This window comes from Glycine soja, chromosome 14 (genome assembly GCF_004193775.1).
Source record: "Glycine soja cultivar W05 chromosome 14, ASM419377v2, whole genome shotgun sequence".
NCBI lineage: Eukaryota > Viridiplantae > Streptophyta > Magnoliopsida > Fabales > Fabaceae > Glycine > Glycine soja.
This window is the reverse complement of record NC_041015.1, coordinates 5,319,851-5,336,502: the sequence shown is the minus strand read 5'-3', so window position 1 is coordinate 5,336,502 and position 16,652 is coordinate 5,319,851. Positions and strand designations below refer to the sequence as shown.

The window sequence follows — 16,652 nt, the reverse complement described above, 5'->3', positions numbered from 1 at the left end:
CATTAACAATCTATCCCTTCCCTGTTTGGCATGCCAAGGTTGACTAACTTACTGTATGTCTCTTGTAGTGATTCTAGCATATATCATATAGTAAGAAACAAAGATGTCGTGGGAGGGATATAATATTTAAAAACAAAAGATATATACAAGCTAGAAAGAATCAACCTATTTATACTACTATAACTACACTAATGTTTATCTATTTAATAACTTTTTATTAGATAATCTTATTTTAAAACTTACCATCAAATTCAAAGTTCTTATCATATATACAAATCTTATATGGATCCAATTTTTTTAATACTCTATTAATAAATATCAAAATTAACATATATATTATATACTTATAAAGCATGGAAATAAAAACTTTTTGATTATATTTTACTAAGGACATAGATTAACTGACATGTGATTGATTGATCCAACTTATCTAGTGGTTTTAACTCTAGAGTTCAAGTCTTGGGTATGGGTATGCAACTGTCACAATCCAAATCTTTTGCTGGAACTTTGCGGCTCAGAGTAATCTTATTGCTTGAGTAGAATTGCCTTTAGTAGAGAACATCTATGATCTCTACCATAAAATATTCTTAAAGTTGAAAATTGACACACAATAATGTAGCAAATACTTCAGTTATGCAACATTAAGTATCTTTTCGTGATGTCTAGTATTACTTGTAAATAGATTCTGATTTATTCAAAATTCCCAAATGATCCTGTTTTTGTCAGGGAAAGCCAAAATGCTCCGGGTAGGAATGAAAACTTACACGAAACCAGCATAATCAAATTTGTTTCTTAGTTGAATAATTTCATATTGCAAAGAGGAAAAATCTGCTGGAACAATAGACAATTCTGTGGAAAGAGGTACTTTGCCAATTGTCTGCTGCCGGTTTGAAAATTATTAGTTAGTAATGGGTACTTGGCAAAAGCTGCCAAGACTAAAAGCATGTTTTGTGAAAACAATATTTTGAGATTTTATATTTTTTATGGACATTGGATTATGACATTCAAATAAAAAATAAAAAGACAGAGGAGCATATAGTTTCATCAACTTTCACAACCTTCATCATCAAACTAGGTACCACCTCTTAAGTTTCAAGATGCTGCTACCATTTTAAGTAGAAAAAAAGTGGAAAAAACGTATCTTCAAGGTGCTCCCCAACATGTGGTCTGACTCGGATATTATGTGTTTCTAGTACAGAAAATATAAAGATGAGAGTTGAGGGTGAAATAGCCTTCCTTCCTCCTTTTGCTTCCATTTTAATATTAATCAGCACTTTTTTGTCTTGCTAGTAGCTACATAAAGCTTTTAAGGCTGGCATTCTGCCAGATAAGATGTTTCAGCTTATATGCTTCAAAACTTTAGGTCATAGCCCTAATTTATAGGTCCCGAGACTGTTTGAAGAGGACGGACAATCCCCTTTTGAGATTAAAAACAGATATCCACTTTATTCTGATGAAACAGTTGGTTCAAAAGAGAAATTTGCCAAGTGTCAAGGTTCTTGAGCCTGCAGTGGCACATGCCCAAGTTTAGACTTGGATGCCATCTTAATTAATGTCACATATTTTGATCTTCAACAAAACCATGTTTCTCCATGCCTTACATAGATGCTTGCACCTATACTATGTTGTAAACAAAGGGAGAAAAAGAAAGACTAAAGCATTAGCTACTTATTTTTGTTTTTTTATTATACCAATGAAAACAACACTTGGAAAAAAGATCTATATACTCCTAAGAATCATGTGAATTTAAGAAAGAAATAGAACTAAGCCAGGTGTGAAGACATTCCATCAATTAATCCTTTTGCCGGAAAGTAATTCTCTATGTTGTGTAGAGCATATAATTGGTCCCAACTTTATGGCTATATTGCTGGCTAAGAGAAACATCTCAGTATTGTTGGTGATCAAAAGCCAGGTTCATATATGATATATGGAACCAGAAAAAGAAGGAGGCATGGCTGTAAAATGCTTTTTCTTTATTCATAGCTTTTGAAGTTCCTAATTTTCAGTGCCCCTTCTACAAATTTACAATGATGATCACACTTCTGATGACAGAGAAAGCGTTTTTCTTTTCTACTTTTGTCTTCTTTTTATGTGGTGTGGTTACTATAACAGATGAAACTAGCAGATCGATTTGCTTTTCATGCAAATGTTTATGGATAGCATGCAAAGATTCTTTTCTGAAAAATTGGATATCAGTTCGGAACAAAACTACATCTGATTATTATGATTTTTTTCCCCTTATCCTTTTAGCATTGTTTGCATGGATGTAAAGCTAAAAAGTCCGCTACAGCATGAAGAATACCTTCACTCATATATGCATTTCTTGGCCGTCCAAACATTGGAATAAAATGATTTTTTTGGTTGGCCAACATAGGCATTTTACTTTGGCATTGCTCTATTAATTTCCCAGATACAATTTAGTCCAGAAACAATTATGCTTATGCCTAAGCTCATTTTTAAATCAAAATAACGAGTAAACCATCATTTAATTACCAGAAAGTATATAGTGTTGTTACATTAGTTCTAGAAACTAAGAAAATTTCAAATAATTAGTTCTTGGAAGTGCAATTGGTCAATCGCATTAGTCCAAAATTTAAAAAAAATGTGACTTGAAGTAATTAACAATATTAACATAAATTTAAGAATCAAAATGATAATAAATAGTTAAGTCTAAGAATTAAATGAAAGAACTAAAAATTTTAAGAATTTATTTAGAAACACTATTTTTTCAGACTAATATAACATGTTACACTTTCATGATCAAAATGGTGATTGATTCTCAAAATAATACAACACACTGCAACACCTCAATTTACACCTCCTTATCAATGTCTTTGTGAAATTCTCCCACCTGTGTTGATGAATTTCTTAATGAAGGTCAGGCTGTCTTTCTATTACAACTGAGAGATGTACAATTTGTAAGTTATTGAATCGAATAGGGATGATTCCTCTGGGTGTGAAGAGTGTGCGATGAAGGAAACTCTTTTTTGATTTTTTGGCTTATTGAATGTCATGTCAATTAGAAGACAAACAGAACAAAAGTGTTTGCTTTGATAGAAGGAATAAAAAGGATAACGATTTATATTCGCAGCGTATGAATGGAATTTGAAAACAAAAAAAAGATAGATAAAAGTGAGTCAAGTTGCGATTTAAGTGAACTGTCAAGAACCATAGCGGATAACTAGATTATATGCAGATGTATTATTGTCTTATTTATTTAAGGAAATACTCCTAGTAAATTTTCATAAGAAAAGAGAGGTGGAGCTAAATATAAAAAAAAAGTAAATAAATAAATACGAAAGAGAGGAGAGACTGAGAGAGGATAACTTGACAAGATAAGAGGTAGAAAATGGTGAAACATTTTTTTTTATGAGAAAAAGGGGCCTAAGACCAAAAGGGTGAAACATCTTGTACAAGATGAAACCTGCACACTCATAAAGTCAAGTAAAAGTAATATATATATATATATATATATATATATATATTATAAAAACAAAAACATATTTAAACATAAAAATACATTTAAAAAGTGTATTACAGGTGTATTCCTATTGTTTTCGTTTACCTAATAATAGTGGGTTTTGTCAGAATTATCACGGTTACATGATTAACTTGAGTTGAGCCCTTTTTTGCTATCACCTCTACTCAGCCATTATCTTCAAATTATATCGCAGTATATATCACACAACAGAGAACTATTGTATATAAGTGACAAGTATTTTGTAGGATACCTCCATTAATAAATATTACTAATAATTGGTCGTTGACTTTTTTATAATAAGAAAAAAGTCGAACTGAAAGGTAATGCAGTTCACCAACGGGAAATCATCGTTTTAATAAAAAAAAATACATTGTTGGTGGAGTCTTGTGAAGGAACTTTATAAAAAAAAAACATTATTTTAAAATACAAGAAATTTTTTAATGAGTAGTTTTTCTTTGAAATTCTTCCTCCCTATGAAGGTGATATTCGAATCTACTGTTATAAAATTTTGTCACTCATACCAGTTAACGCCTTTAAAACAAATCTAACAAACGCAATTAAAAAAAAAAAGATTATCCACATGTTTGGTTTTATGCTTGTGAGGGAAACTTATTTTATTTTACGTGATTTCTGGACTAAAATTAACTTTGATATTCAATAGATATGTGACATGGTAACTATAACTATTATTTTTTAAAAATTACATTTAAAATGTTGAAAAATCACATTTAAACGTGGAACCAAGCATGATATATGTTTCATATTAGATTCTAAATATATACATCATTATTATTTTTTATTACTAAAAGTTATAAAATAAAAAGACACTCTTAATATTATCACGGATGGAATACTAATAACATGTTGGACCTATAAGCAAAGATCGATGCATCCAAGAAAACTGCAAAAATCTGAATTACAAATAAGTTATTTAGTCACATCTATTCAACTAGCTAGCTCTTAGATGACAAAGAATCTCCTAAGGAAGGTTACCCATCAAACAAACATTATTAAGGATTATTCAATTACATTAAGAGAGATCTCTCAAGTACTCTTGCACAATAATTAAAATTCCTAACTTAGAGAGTAAAACTCTCACCTTCTTAACCACGAGGGTGAGCCTAGTGTGTGTGTGTGGGGTACGTATTTTTATATTTGATCTTCATTATCGTTTTCATACTGCAAAAAAATTATCACGTTTTTTACTTTCTCAATTAAAGATTCTCAACATTTTTTCCTATATTAATGGTCAAAAGTTAAAATTACATGATTACTTAAGAAAATTAGTATATGTTTTTTTATATTAAAAAATCATATAATTAAGTTATATGTTGTAATCTTAATTTTCATAATAAAATTTAATATCAATATTTTTTTCGCAATCACATAAGAAAAAACTGTCTCACTAATTTGATGACTAGCTAGTTGAATATATGTTTTAATCTTGAGTGTATGGGTGTGCTGTGTGTGTTTTCTTTACGAACTTGACTATTGGGTTCACGAATTTGCTTAATGTGAGAAATTAAAGGATATGTGATCCATTACTTCTTTTTTTAAAATAATGATAGCTTTTGCAATACTCTAACGGAAGATGAAAGGGGAAAAACTGTGATGCACTTAAGTCATAGATTTTATTATAAAGTATTTAAAATTAATGTAATTATATACAGATCCATTTTTTTCCCGTGTTGTGTTTTTTTTTTTTTTTTACCGTAGAATTGTTGGAGATCAATAAAAAAAACTGAAGACAAATCATCAATATAATTATCATTTGTGTTTTAATTGAATGAGAGAACATCATATGTATTTGATAGTATAAAATTTTATATGTCATCATTTAATCATAAATTATTATTTATAATAAGTCTGGTGGTGATTTTAATATGAAATAATAATTATGTTAAAATTCATATATAACACTAAATATCTATATATACTTGTGTAAAAAAAAAATTCTTTATATGCCGATAATGCATACCAAAATCTACTTATCTATGTTGCATGGTAACAAGAAAAAAGAATAGCTTCCTAAAGTGGACAGTTACCAACTAGAATGAAAACTGAAACTGTGTGTGTCCTTTTAGGCTTTTTACCCGGCAAAATACCTTCCGAATTCAAACCAGAAAGGCAACAAAGAGAAAATTTTGCTTACACACTCTCTAACTTGAGTTGAGCTTCAACTCCATGCGTGCAAACACAGCACTTGTTTCTTTTTCTGCTTTTCTCTCTCTAAATCCTCTTTGATTCTCTCTCTCCAATCCACCCCTTACTTAATATTCTCCTCTTGAGCAGATTCCCTCCTCGCCCACCCCACAACCCATCTTTCTGCCTTTCTCTCTTCATTGCTTTCCAAGCCAAGAATCTCTTTTGATTCCTCTCTTCCTCTCCTTTTCAACCACTATTAACTCTTCTCCAATCCCCCTTCTTCTCCACCTCTCTGTCACTTTCATTCCTCTTCCTCCTTTTTCCCTTCTCTCTCACACAACATTATTGCCTTTTCATTCTTATGGCTCCTTCTTCAGATGTTAACCATCTTTCACATCCTTGTATCTATGGTATCACTACTCTCTCTCTCTCTCTCTCTCTCTCTTTCTCTTTCTGTACTAGTCATCTAAATCTGAGCTTCATGTACACCCCTGATTCAAAGTGATTCCTTCATAGATTTTTACTCTAGTACATGGAAGAAAAAATAACGATTGTTTTTTCAAAATCAAGAACGACCCCATGAAGCTGATATTTGAAGTTTAAGTTTTTCTCTGTTGATTTTACTAAATGGGTATCCTCAAAGTTCCGTAATTTACTTTTCATACGGTTCCAAAAAAGTTATCTAGATCATGTTGTTTTTTTTATTTGGTTTGGAACTTGAAAATTTGAAATTCTAGTGGTTCTAATCTAACTTATTAAATCGTGAAAAATTTTGGTGGCAAGCAGGGGATTATAGTTCTTCTCGCTCAGAAAGAAAGTCTGGTTTCATGAAATGGCTTAATAAGCTTTTCAGAGGTGGGCCCAATAGAGGAAGGGGTGGTCGCCACCTGCATGAGCCAGCAGAGGAAAGCAGAGTTTGGGGTGCTCCATCTAGAGCGTTGGTAAAGTGAAGCACTGCATTTTCGTGTTCTTCAATGATGTCATGTCTACTTTTTTATTTTATTTTATTTTATCAATAAATATTAATTTTTGTTAAGAGAAAAAATTAAATCTACGATTTTTTTTTTCCTATCCAACTCATCTAATATTTCCTGATGTCATGTCATATACTTGTTATAGATATTATTATGAATATATTTAAAATGCACACAAAGTATAAAGATTTTTTTATAGAGTAATTTAATCATATGTATTAATATATATATATATATGTATAATAATAATAAATTTGTTGACTTTTTATTGTAATTATTTTAAAATCATACTTAAGAGACTTTTTTATTGACGGATTGGTGTAAAAATCTTTACATTAACAATATATGAAACTTGAAATCTATTATTATTTATTTGCTTACATTAAAAAATGCAATTAGTTACTCAATGTAGTATTATACTTCTGGACCAAATACATGGTGATCCTAACTTGGTAAAAAGCATTCGAGACTTTACTACTTTTTTCTTGTTTGGTTGATTAGATAGCCTTTTGATCTCATCAAGTGAACTGAAACTCGGTATTTGGACTGCATTTAATCTCAAAGCACTTTTTTTTAAAAAAAAAATTACATATTTACATTTTTCCTCAAGATTGGTTCCACAATGGTAAGTTGGTAAGTTAATTTCACATGTTGCATTCCCTTGATACTCAGTGGCTTCTCTTTCTGCCACTAATCATTATTATGTAATTCAGTCAATTTGAGTTCTTATTGTTTATTGCAATGAGGGTGCACGTTTAACACAAGAACATTTTCACAAACTTCATGACTTCAAATTTCAATTAAATAATAATTTGAAATATATAGAGAAGGGAAACCGACATACAAATCTCGTACAGGCAAATTTTAGAAAGATCGTGCTTCGTTGCAAATATAGTTATATCCGTCTATCTTTGTCTGCACCAGCAAATTACACCATATGCATTGTGCTGCATTATATATTGATAAGTGATAGCAACATTTTTTGAAGCATACATCACATCGTTATGCTTCTGTAGATTATTCAGCTTCTAAAAGCAGAAATTTTTTTATTCACTTCCAAGGTTTTATAGAATCCCTTTACTCCTTGTGTTGTAACGTCTACTTGAATGTGTTCTTCTACACTTAGATGGCAGGGAAAGCAAAATTCATAACTAGATATTCAATAACTATTTTGGATTTATTTACTGTCACACAGATATAATTCAGGGTAAGATTTTTCAATAACACTCCTGATGTAATAATTAGGATGATCGTGCTAGAGCTCAGAAGGAGAAAGAGGATCTAGGCCATGCAATGGCACTTTCTTCAGCCGAAGATTTAAAGAGACCAAACGGTTGGTACTTGATTTTCAAAAAGGCGCTTGTTATCTAGTTATCTAGATCTTTCTGATCAAAGATTAAACTTGTGTTTCCATTAGCTCATCAAGGATATAATTGGGGAGAAGACACTGGTGATGATTACTCGAAGGCACCTCGTGATACCCTTAACTCATCTGCACACCCTCCCTTTGCCCCTACACCATTTTATCCCCACGAATATAGGTAAAAATTTCGCTCTCCTAAATCTTGTATTATGTGAATGTCAAAGATCAAGTGCTTCCAATTTGGTCCATAGTAAAGTACTTGAGGTTTGTTATATGGGCCAGTGCTAGTTGGAAATCACTTTTTTTCTTTTCTTATTCCTCATGCTCAGAAGTCAAGATATTTGACAGTCTGCATGAATGTCTGTCTACATTATGTAATTAATTGTTTTATTGTTGACTAAATACTTTCATGTATACAAACAATTCTCTGAAGATATAGGGCATCACATGATCACATCAATATATGAATAAATGATGGTCCTGCAGCGTCATTTCTTACTTGTTTCAATGAATCAAGTTGCAAAAGGAATTAGAATCTGTTTCTCCTAAACAAATTTGAAAAGTGAAAAAAGAAACTTTCAACATGTGCAGACATGTAGTTTTGACTTTTGAGGGGGAGGGGTAGAGTTCTATGTAAATATCTAAGCAAATGAAAAAGAAGGATATTTTGGTAACATTTAAAACTAATGATGTGTAGTTTGTCATTGAACAGAAGAATATGTGGTGGCTGCAACCAAGAGATAATGTATGGAAATTGTTTGGGCTGCATGGATACTTATTTTCACCCAAATTGTTTTCGCTGTCACTCTTGTGGTTACCCCATTACAGAGCGTGAGGTAGTTTGATCCTCTTTGATATTTTTAGGGGATGTTAAGATCATCTCTTACCTTTTTAACCATCTCTTACTGTTTTCTTTTTTCTGTTGATCCAAGTTTTCCTTGTCAGGGAAGCATCCATATCACAAGTCATGTTTTAAAGAGTTGAATCATCCAAAATGTGAAGTTTGCTTCCAATTTGTAAGATTAGTTGCCTTTCCCTATTCAAACCGTTCTTCTTTATTATTAATTTTCTCTGTTTAAGGATATTAAACTTCAGTTTCTTTTATATACCTTAAATAGGACTATGGCATTAGAATGTTTTTGATGGAGAGACCAAATAATATTCCCTATCATAGAACCAGCCTAGTAAAAAGATTACCTCTGGTCTTTCATTTAGCCCATCATCTTCACAGTTAATAAGGAGCTTTATTAACACTAATGACTTTTTATTTTAATTTCAGATTCCTATAAATGCTGCTGGTTTGATTGAGTATAGGTGCCACCCCTTTTGGTCCCAAAAGTATTGTCCATCTCATGAATATGATAATACAGCTCGCTGCTGTAGTTGTGAAAGATTGGAGGTACTAATTTAAGCACTCCAGACTATTTAATTATTCGTATTTTCAGAACAGGTGTTTTTCTGAATCTCCTTTGTCACTGTTATGTTTCCCTTGAAGCCTTTGAACATAAAATACTATAGACTAGAAGATGGACGGAGTTTGTGTTTAGAGTGCATGGAATCTGCTATAATGGATACCGGTGATTGCCAGCCCCTTTACCATTCTATCAGAGATTACTATGAAGGAATGCAGATGAGAATAGATCAACAAATTCCCATGCTTCTAGTTGAGAGAGAAGCACTTAATGAAGCTATTGTAGGGGAGAAAAATGTATGCAAAACTCTCTTCTTTGTTTCAGTGAAATAATTAGTCCAATTCCTCTTATTCTCAGTGGTTTCTGCCAGGGTTTTCATCACTTACCAGAAACAAGAGGCTTATGCCTTTCAGAAGAGCAGACTGTCACCAGTGTATGATATTAAAACTGTTTACTTTTTGTTTGATTAGAATGTGGTAATGAAATTCAGATAAATTCACTACTCTTTATGATTTATATGTTGATTCAGATACATAGAAGACCAAGAATTGGAGGCCATCGACTAATCGGGATGCGAACTCAACCTCAAAAACTGACTAGAAAATGTGAAGTTACAGCAATTCTTGTTCTATATGGTCTTCCTAGGTAACTAGTGGACAATGGAAACTTTGCTTTTTGTCCCCTTCGAATTACAGCTGATTGATTCCCTTTTGAATATAATAGTGAGTTCAGATATTTTTCCAATACCCATAAGACACAGTACCAATGACAGACTATAATGTTACTTTCTTCTCATTGATGATGTTCAAACTTCATTATAGGAGTTCTCATATTTTAATGGGATGCAGGTTACTCACAGGTGCTATACTTGCCCATGAGTTGATGCATGCATGGCTACGCCTTAATGGTAGTATATTTTTATATTTTGATCCTTATGGTATTCAACATCTCAGTAGTATTCGTGACCTTTCATCTCATTCATTTACTTTGAACTAAGCAGGTTATCGCAACCTTAATCCTGAAGTAGAGGAAGGCATTTGTCAGGTTCTTTCGTATATGTGGCTTGAGTCAGAAGTAATGCCTAGCTTTCAAAACATGCCATCAACATCCACAAGGGCTGCCTCTTCCTACTCCTCCTCAAAGAAGGGTGCAAAGTCTCATGTTGAAAATAAATTGGGTGAATTTTTCAAGAATCAGATTGCCAATGATTCTTCCCCAGCTTATGGTGGTGGCTTTAGAGCTGCTAATGAAGCTGTTAATAGATATGGTTTGCGTAGAACACTTGACCATATTCATTGGACTGGTTTTTTCCCAGTGTAATAAGTATGGATAGAAGTGCTTTGTTTTCATTTTCTTTGGTTCTACAAGTGGATGGACCAGGACCAATTCAAAGTAAAGACAGAAGCTTGGACAACTTCTGATATTTGGGTCCTACGAGGAAGTCCAAGTCTAATTTGACCAAAAAATAAATAAATGCATGACAAGTTCGTATTCAACAACTGTTTATTTCCCTTGACCCCAAAATAAGGAACTGTTATTTCTTTATGCATTTAGCAATTATTTTAGTAAATCAATATGGCTTTTGTAAATATTGTAAAAAAGCATCCCTCCCTCACCAATTAAAATTTCAACTTAATAGCAAATGAGTTCCTTCCATAATTCCAATAGAAGTGACTTTGTATATCTACATAACATTGTGAAGATAATATTTGCAGAAAATGACAACCTATTTAATAAATATCAGAATGACCCTATAACAACTCAAAAGTCATTGAAGATATTATAATTTGATAAGCACATGTAAAGCAATGGACTCCAATTCATCGTCTTAACTGAAAAAATAGAAAAGTAGGTGTTCATGTAGCCATTCATTAGGAAGCATAGGTCACTTAAAGATAACACTACCACACAGCTGGATACCTCTTCACTTGCTGATAATCACGTGAGTAATTCACTCTTGAGTCTTAACTATTTTTCTGGCTTTTCTTTTTAAAAAGAGAAGACCAAAGATAATTTTAGGAAGAAAAAAAAACTAAAAATAAAAAGGACCATTTTTTTACTGAACTAGAAAAAATCTATACATAGTTGATTAAAAGAGCTTCTACGACTCTATTCTTAGTCTCCACCTTTAATTTAAAGGTAATTTTTAAACTAAAACAATAATAAAGTTAACAATTATTATTTAACTTCGTTAGAATCCAACTTGCACATAGGATTTCAGTCCCATATTAGAAGTATGCAATTCAAATGTGAGATTTACAAGGGCATGGCCTCTCCAACTACAACTGACTAGATTTTGTAGCATAGTTCTCCCAAGTTCTGAAAGTATTATTTTTAGCAACTCTTAAGACAAGAATAAGTCGGGCCATCGGAAACCAGTTGCAGTCTTGCAGATCAATAGATATTTCTCACTGCACTTCCCCTTTTTCTTTAGTGCAAAGATAAGCAGACCAAATGAGAATACATGACGATAACAGCTTAATATTAAATGTTATGCAAGTCTCTGTACATGCAAAAATGCAATCCCCACGGGAACACATTACAAAATTGCCCAGGTGAGGGCTCGAGAAATAAAATGAACTTACAATTGTTAATTCGTAAATGTAACTCTTACCCTTTTTTGTATGGGTAAATAACTTCATACATTTACTTCTTGTATATCAGACTCCAAGGTTGATGGGTGTAATTATCCAGTAGCAATATCTGCTAAAAGCATCTTCAACGTCTCATAAGTCATAAAACAAATACCTACACCTGGCACCACCTTGTAATATTCAGGCAAAATTCCTCTGTAAAGACCACGAAAGCCTTCTGTCCGGATTATGTGCCTAAACACACCATAGAGGCCTGTTGTATACACACGAGCTCGCCCACCAGCCCCCTCAAGTTGCTTCCTCCGCCTTACAAGATCCAACGGAAATGTTGCTGCATATAGTATAACAGATGAATTGAATTGAACTACACCCATTCTACTCAACAGAAATTCAATTTTTACATCAGACCAGTAGTCTGTGACATTACAGTGCATCATCAAAGGTGGTAAGATGATTAATCGATTGAATTGCAAACCAATTCCAAAACAATAAATGAAATGAATATCAATTTATACAAGCTAAATCTTCTAATCGATATTTTGGCCATCAAAATCAACGATGTTTGAAATCAATAACCTATAAATTGTAGACAAAATAGGAGTTTCTAATTGTGTCTCTGAGAAAGTTGCAAACCTGCACCTCAACATCAGTGGCTATTCTAAAGAATAACTGTGGCAAACATATTATTGATACCATGTGGCTCTACTGAATTTGTGATCAATTGACAGCAAGAAATTTATGGATGCACAAGCCTATCTTAACATGGTAGACGCAGCATTTAACAAATCCAAACATGTAAAAACATTACCTGTAAAATTGGCATCAAGAGGTAAGAGTTGAAGTAAAACACATCCTTACCTGAACATACATTTATTGTAGCAAAGGGGCAGAGAACCTTTATTAACACAATTGATAAAAAGGGCATACTAAAGTTTTTTATGCGTGAATATTTTGGATACATGTGGTTAGTATCTATCTGTATAATACGGTTTTGACACAAAATATCCATTCCCCAATCAGTATGATTTAGTGTTTTTCCCATGTAAAGAACAGTCGTTCTTTATTGACAATTTCATTTATAAATTTTCTTATATCATAAACAACTATATTGTAATTTTTTGCCATAATTTTCATCATTTAGAGTATGCTGAAAGCAATAAGAACAGATTCTTCAGAAACACTTAGGGCTGAAAAGGATTCTGGTACCCGTCCAAACATCAGGTGAAGGTAGCCTAAGTGAGAAGCATACCTCAAAGAGGACACCTCTCACATTTGGTAACTGAGGGAATCATATAGGTTCATCCAAGTAATGCCACCCCATGATGGAATCCCCTGCATAGCTTGGGGAGACATGCCATAGAACAAAACTTGGGAAGATGATTACTTGAGCAAGATCTTTAGATAAGAAATAAAGTTACAGAAAGGCAAGAAAAATGTTATTTTGTCATTTTCCTTACTAAATTGTCATATGCCACAGATACAATAACAACTCCCACCTGGTCTCTGGTTCTATGGGTCAGTCTGGTTAGATACTTGGTGCAGTTCCTGCACCAAACTCTCTTTCTCTGCATCAAAAGCATAGTAAACCACTACAGACATTAACTTCTTTGATGTTCTTCGGTTGAGCAAATTCAATAGTTTGACTAAAGGATTCTTAACTGTAATTAAACATTTGATACAACAAAACTGAATTGAGTGCCCTGATGACACTCAGATCTAGGAAAAGGGTAAAATACCAAAAGAATGTGCATAACCGCATTTGGAAGGAACATCAAAAAGCAAATTATCAATACTACTTATCTGAGAAGGAACATCAGAAATTCAAGTTATCAATAATATTTATATGATAAGGAACACCAAAAATGCATGTTACAATTCCGAATTTTGATGCTCACCAGTTGATGATGCAATGCCTGAAAGACTGCCGCAAGCCAGACTAATCACGACAGGTGAATCATCGGATCTGATGTGTACAGATAAGTAATATTAATAATTTAATATAATACTAACTGTAATATACATAAATTAAAGGGAATACTAGAGGTTATATCAAACTGCTGAATTAATTTGTGGACTGATTACCTATTTGACTGCCAATAAGATCTCAAGGTTTCATACACAGAGAAGCTGATAGCTATACTTGGCCCTACAGTCTGCATTAGCACCCGAGAGATGTGGCAAATTAGACACAAAAGAATATAGTCTTCAACTAATGTTAAATTCATAATAATACCATACCAAGAGTGTAGTTCCAAGTCCCTTGTAAAGGCCAAATATTCCCTCTTCCTTGCTAATTGTGTGTAAAGCATGCCAGATACCTCTGTAGTAGGTAAAATTTGTCTGCAAAATTTTAGCAATGCTAATTGTTAAGAATTAAAATTTTAAAATTAAAATTAAAATGCACGGATCTTTAACCACCAGCTGTGCATGAATCAAATTTAAGCAGACATCTCTAGTGGATGATCTGATTTCAAAATAACTCAATTTCAAGGTCGGGATCATCATTCATGCAAGGTTCCAAGCAAAGAGACTAAAAGACCACATAGAAGACTAATACAACAACAAGAACAACAACAAAAGTCTTATCCATTACGTGAAGTCGGTTACATGGATTGCACAACACTATTGAGCAATGCAACTAACTATAATGGGGGTGGGGGTGGAGTCAAAATTACATTGACCTGGATGACAACTTGGGCACATATCATTGATTGATAATACTCATCAAAGCTAGGGCAGAGATGGAGGTAAAATGCGTAGGGCCAAAGGGGAAAGGGCTACCACACAACACAAAAATCTAACACATTTGATCTTACCTGTGCAGCCAGCCGTGTTCTTACAAGATCCAATGGATAAGTAGATGTAGCAGCAGTGATTCCTGCCATGCCACCACCAACAAAATGTACGCAAAGATCTGCACTAACATTATCCCTATGGCTTTGAAGTCGTGGAACCATCTTTAGCAACTGCTCATACAAAAATACCATTAAACACAAATCAATCCATGAACAAGTGACCACTCATAAAATCAAAATGCAACTTTCTTACTTCTCAACAACATAATCAAAAGAAAACAAACATGCATCACAGCATCAATAACCATACCTTCTTGTAGTGCTCGTACGAATAAAAGTTAACTGACGAATAAGGTAAGCGGTGAGCAATGGTAACCAGATTCCCTTTCCAGAAAGCCCTAAACCCCTCTTCATGGATAATTCGTGAAGCCTCATTCCATATACTGACTTTTCTCAAAGCTGCAACATTGGAATGCATTCCCTGAATCTGAAAACATTTCCACTAAAAAAGTAAGGTTTAACATCATAACCTAAACCTAAACCCCCTCTCTCACACATTATGGTTTGAAATTTTAATTTTAATTTCAATATTTCAAATAAGAATCGAACTCAGATAAACGCAGAAAGAAAAATAAGAAAAACTTTTTTTTATAAAATTGAGAGGAAATTAAAAAAATTGGAACCTGAAAGAGGATGGTAAGTCTCGCAAGAGGCGCCGTACAGGTTTTGCTGAACGCGCCGGCGACTCCTCCGGCGAGAAGCTGAGAAACAGTTCCAATCTGCTTCGGCGGCGGCTGCACCAACTTCCGTACACCACCACCATCCACCGCCATACCAACCCTAGCTTCCATTTGCATCTCCGACCTTCGATTTTTCACCTTTTCTATTTTCTCTCTCTCAGCACTTTTCTCGAACCGAATTAAATTAAATAAACCTCAAGCTACCTTCACTATCAGAAGAACAAGGATTCGGAACTATGCACCGAGCTTTTTCTTCTATCTGCTCTTTTCTTCACTTTGTTACTTTTCGCTCTGCACAATTTCAAACAAGGGCGTCGGCGACGTCGTTTTTGCGACGCGACTCGAGCAAAACGGTGACGTATTGTCGGGGTGGGTTCACGGGAAAAGTTAAAGCATCGCGGGCTTTACGTGGTGCGGTGGGTTGCAGGGTAGTTTCATGTTTTGCGTCGTTGATTTAAGAGGAACAATGATGTGTGGGTGTTTTTGTGTTGAAAGGGGGATTTGCTGTGGAAGCGGTTGTAGGAGATAGATTCCGTTGGCGAATATGAGGTACTTTTCTGGGGAATATCCGTTGCCTGAAAATTAAGTTGAGAAGGCACGTTAGATTAGACAGCTGTAGATATTAGCATGTATTTTGGACTGGGATTTAAAAAATTTCAGAAAATTCAAATACACATCATTTTTTATTATTTTGATTTAAATTTCTTTCATTTTATAAATATTTTATTTAGATGAGATAATTAATTTTTTGTATTTTAATTTTTTTTTTGGATAAAGTAATACAATTTTAATAAAATACAAATTTTTATTTTTAAATATTTATTTAAAAATTAAAATTTCAATATTGAATAAAAAGAAACATGAATCATTTTTTTTAAATAGTTAAATATTTAAAATAAATTTAATGTTATACAATATATAATAATAAATTTTAATTTAGTGTTCTTATTTGTTTCTAAATTTAGTTATTCTGTACTTTAATTCACTTGAGTCTCCATTTTTTTTTAATCCCTTTAATATTTTGGGGCATAGTTTTAACCCTAAGTGATAATTTTTATTTTACCATTGGATTTATTATTTTTTTTAAAAATAAAAAGGGCTATAATTATTTTTAGCTTTTATCTTTTTTTTTTAACTTTTCCATATTC

The 16,652-nt window shown here is 33.0% G+C and overlaps 2 protein-coding genes across 11 annotated transcripts; one reads left to right on the top strand and one right to left on the bottom strand.

Moving 5' to 3' along the window:
- The first annotated feature begins 5,680 nt into the window (after positions 1-5,680).
- Positions 5,681-10,873, top strand: LOC114383633 (protein DA1-related 2-like). The gene is made up of 12 exons (XM_028343340.1): positions 5,681-6,036; positions 6,413-6,567; positions 7,846-7,933; positions 8,018-8,141; positions 8,676-8,799; positions 8,896-8,979; positions 9,243-9,362; positions 9,459-9,671; positions 9,746-9,808; positions 9,905-10,020; positions 10,224-10,282; positions 10,376-10,873. Exons 1-12 carry the CDS (start codon positions 5,988-5,990, stop codon positions 10,693-10,695), a joined length of 1,515 nt encoding a protein of 504 aa, XP_028199141.1. The 5' UTR covers positions 5,681-5,987; the 3' UTR covers positions 10,696-10,873.
- Positions 10,874-11,830: 957 nt separating this feature from the next.
- Positions 11,831-16,045, bottom strand: LOC114383635 (mitochondrial substrate carrier family protein B-like). Of its 10 annotated transcripts, none has more exons than XR_003660555.1 (8): positions 15,448-16,045; positions 15,075-15,251; positions 14,786-14,935; positions 14,208-14,309; positions 14,052-14,122; positions 13,865-13,932; positions 13,219-13,558; positions 11,831-12,827 (listed from the first exon to the last, which is right to left on the bottom strand). XR_003660555.1 is itself a non-coding variant. In XM_028343343.1 (8 exons), exons 1-7 carry the CDS (start codon positions 15,619-15,621, stop codon positions 13,479-13,481), a joined length of 822 nt encoding a protein of 273 aa, XP_028199144.1. In that variant the 5' UTR covers positions 15,622-16,045; the 3' UTR covers positions 11,831-12,827; positions 13,466-13,478. The 10 variants fall into 10 exon arrangements, 7 of the variants coding, with proteins under 7 accessions (XP_028199144.1, XP_028199146.1, XP_028199148.1 ...); XM_028343343.1 differs by having other exon boundaries at positions 13,466-13,558; XM_028343345.1 differs by having other exon boundaries at positions 11,831-12,300; positions 13,466-13,558.
- Positions 16,046-16,652: the final 607 nt, after the last annotated feature.

Excerpts from the sequence above, each read along its gene's own strand:
- LOC114383633 (XM_028343340.1), top strand. The coding sequence starts at position 5,988 with ATGGCTCCTTCTTCAGATGTTAACCATCTTTCACATCCTTGTATCTAT. Across the intron at positions 7,934-8,017 it reads AGATTTAAAGAGACCAAACG|CTCATCAAGGATATAATTGG; the intron begins GTTGGTACTTGA and ends TGTTTCCATTAG. Across the intron at positions 8,800-8,895 it reads ACCCCATTACAGAGCGTGAG|TTTTCCTTGTCAGGGAAGCA; the intron begins GTAGTTTGATCC and ends TGTTGATCCAAG.
- LOC114383635 (XM_028343341.1), bottom strand. The coding sequence starts at position 15,621 with ATGCAAATGGAAGCTAGGGTTGGTATGGCGGTGGATGGTGGTGGTGTA. Across the intron at positions 15,252-15,447 it reads GACTTACCATCCTCTTTCAG|ATTCAGGGAATGCATTCCAA; the intron begins GTTCCAATTTTT and ends AAATGTTTTCAG. Across the intron at positions 12,301-13,864 it reads AGGCATTGCATCATCAACTG|CAACATTTCCGTTGGATCTT; the intron begins GTGAGCATCAAA and ends TACTATATGCAG.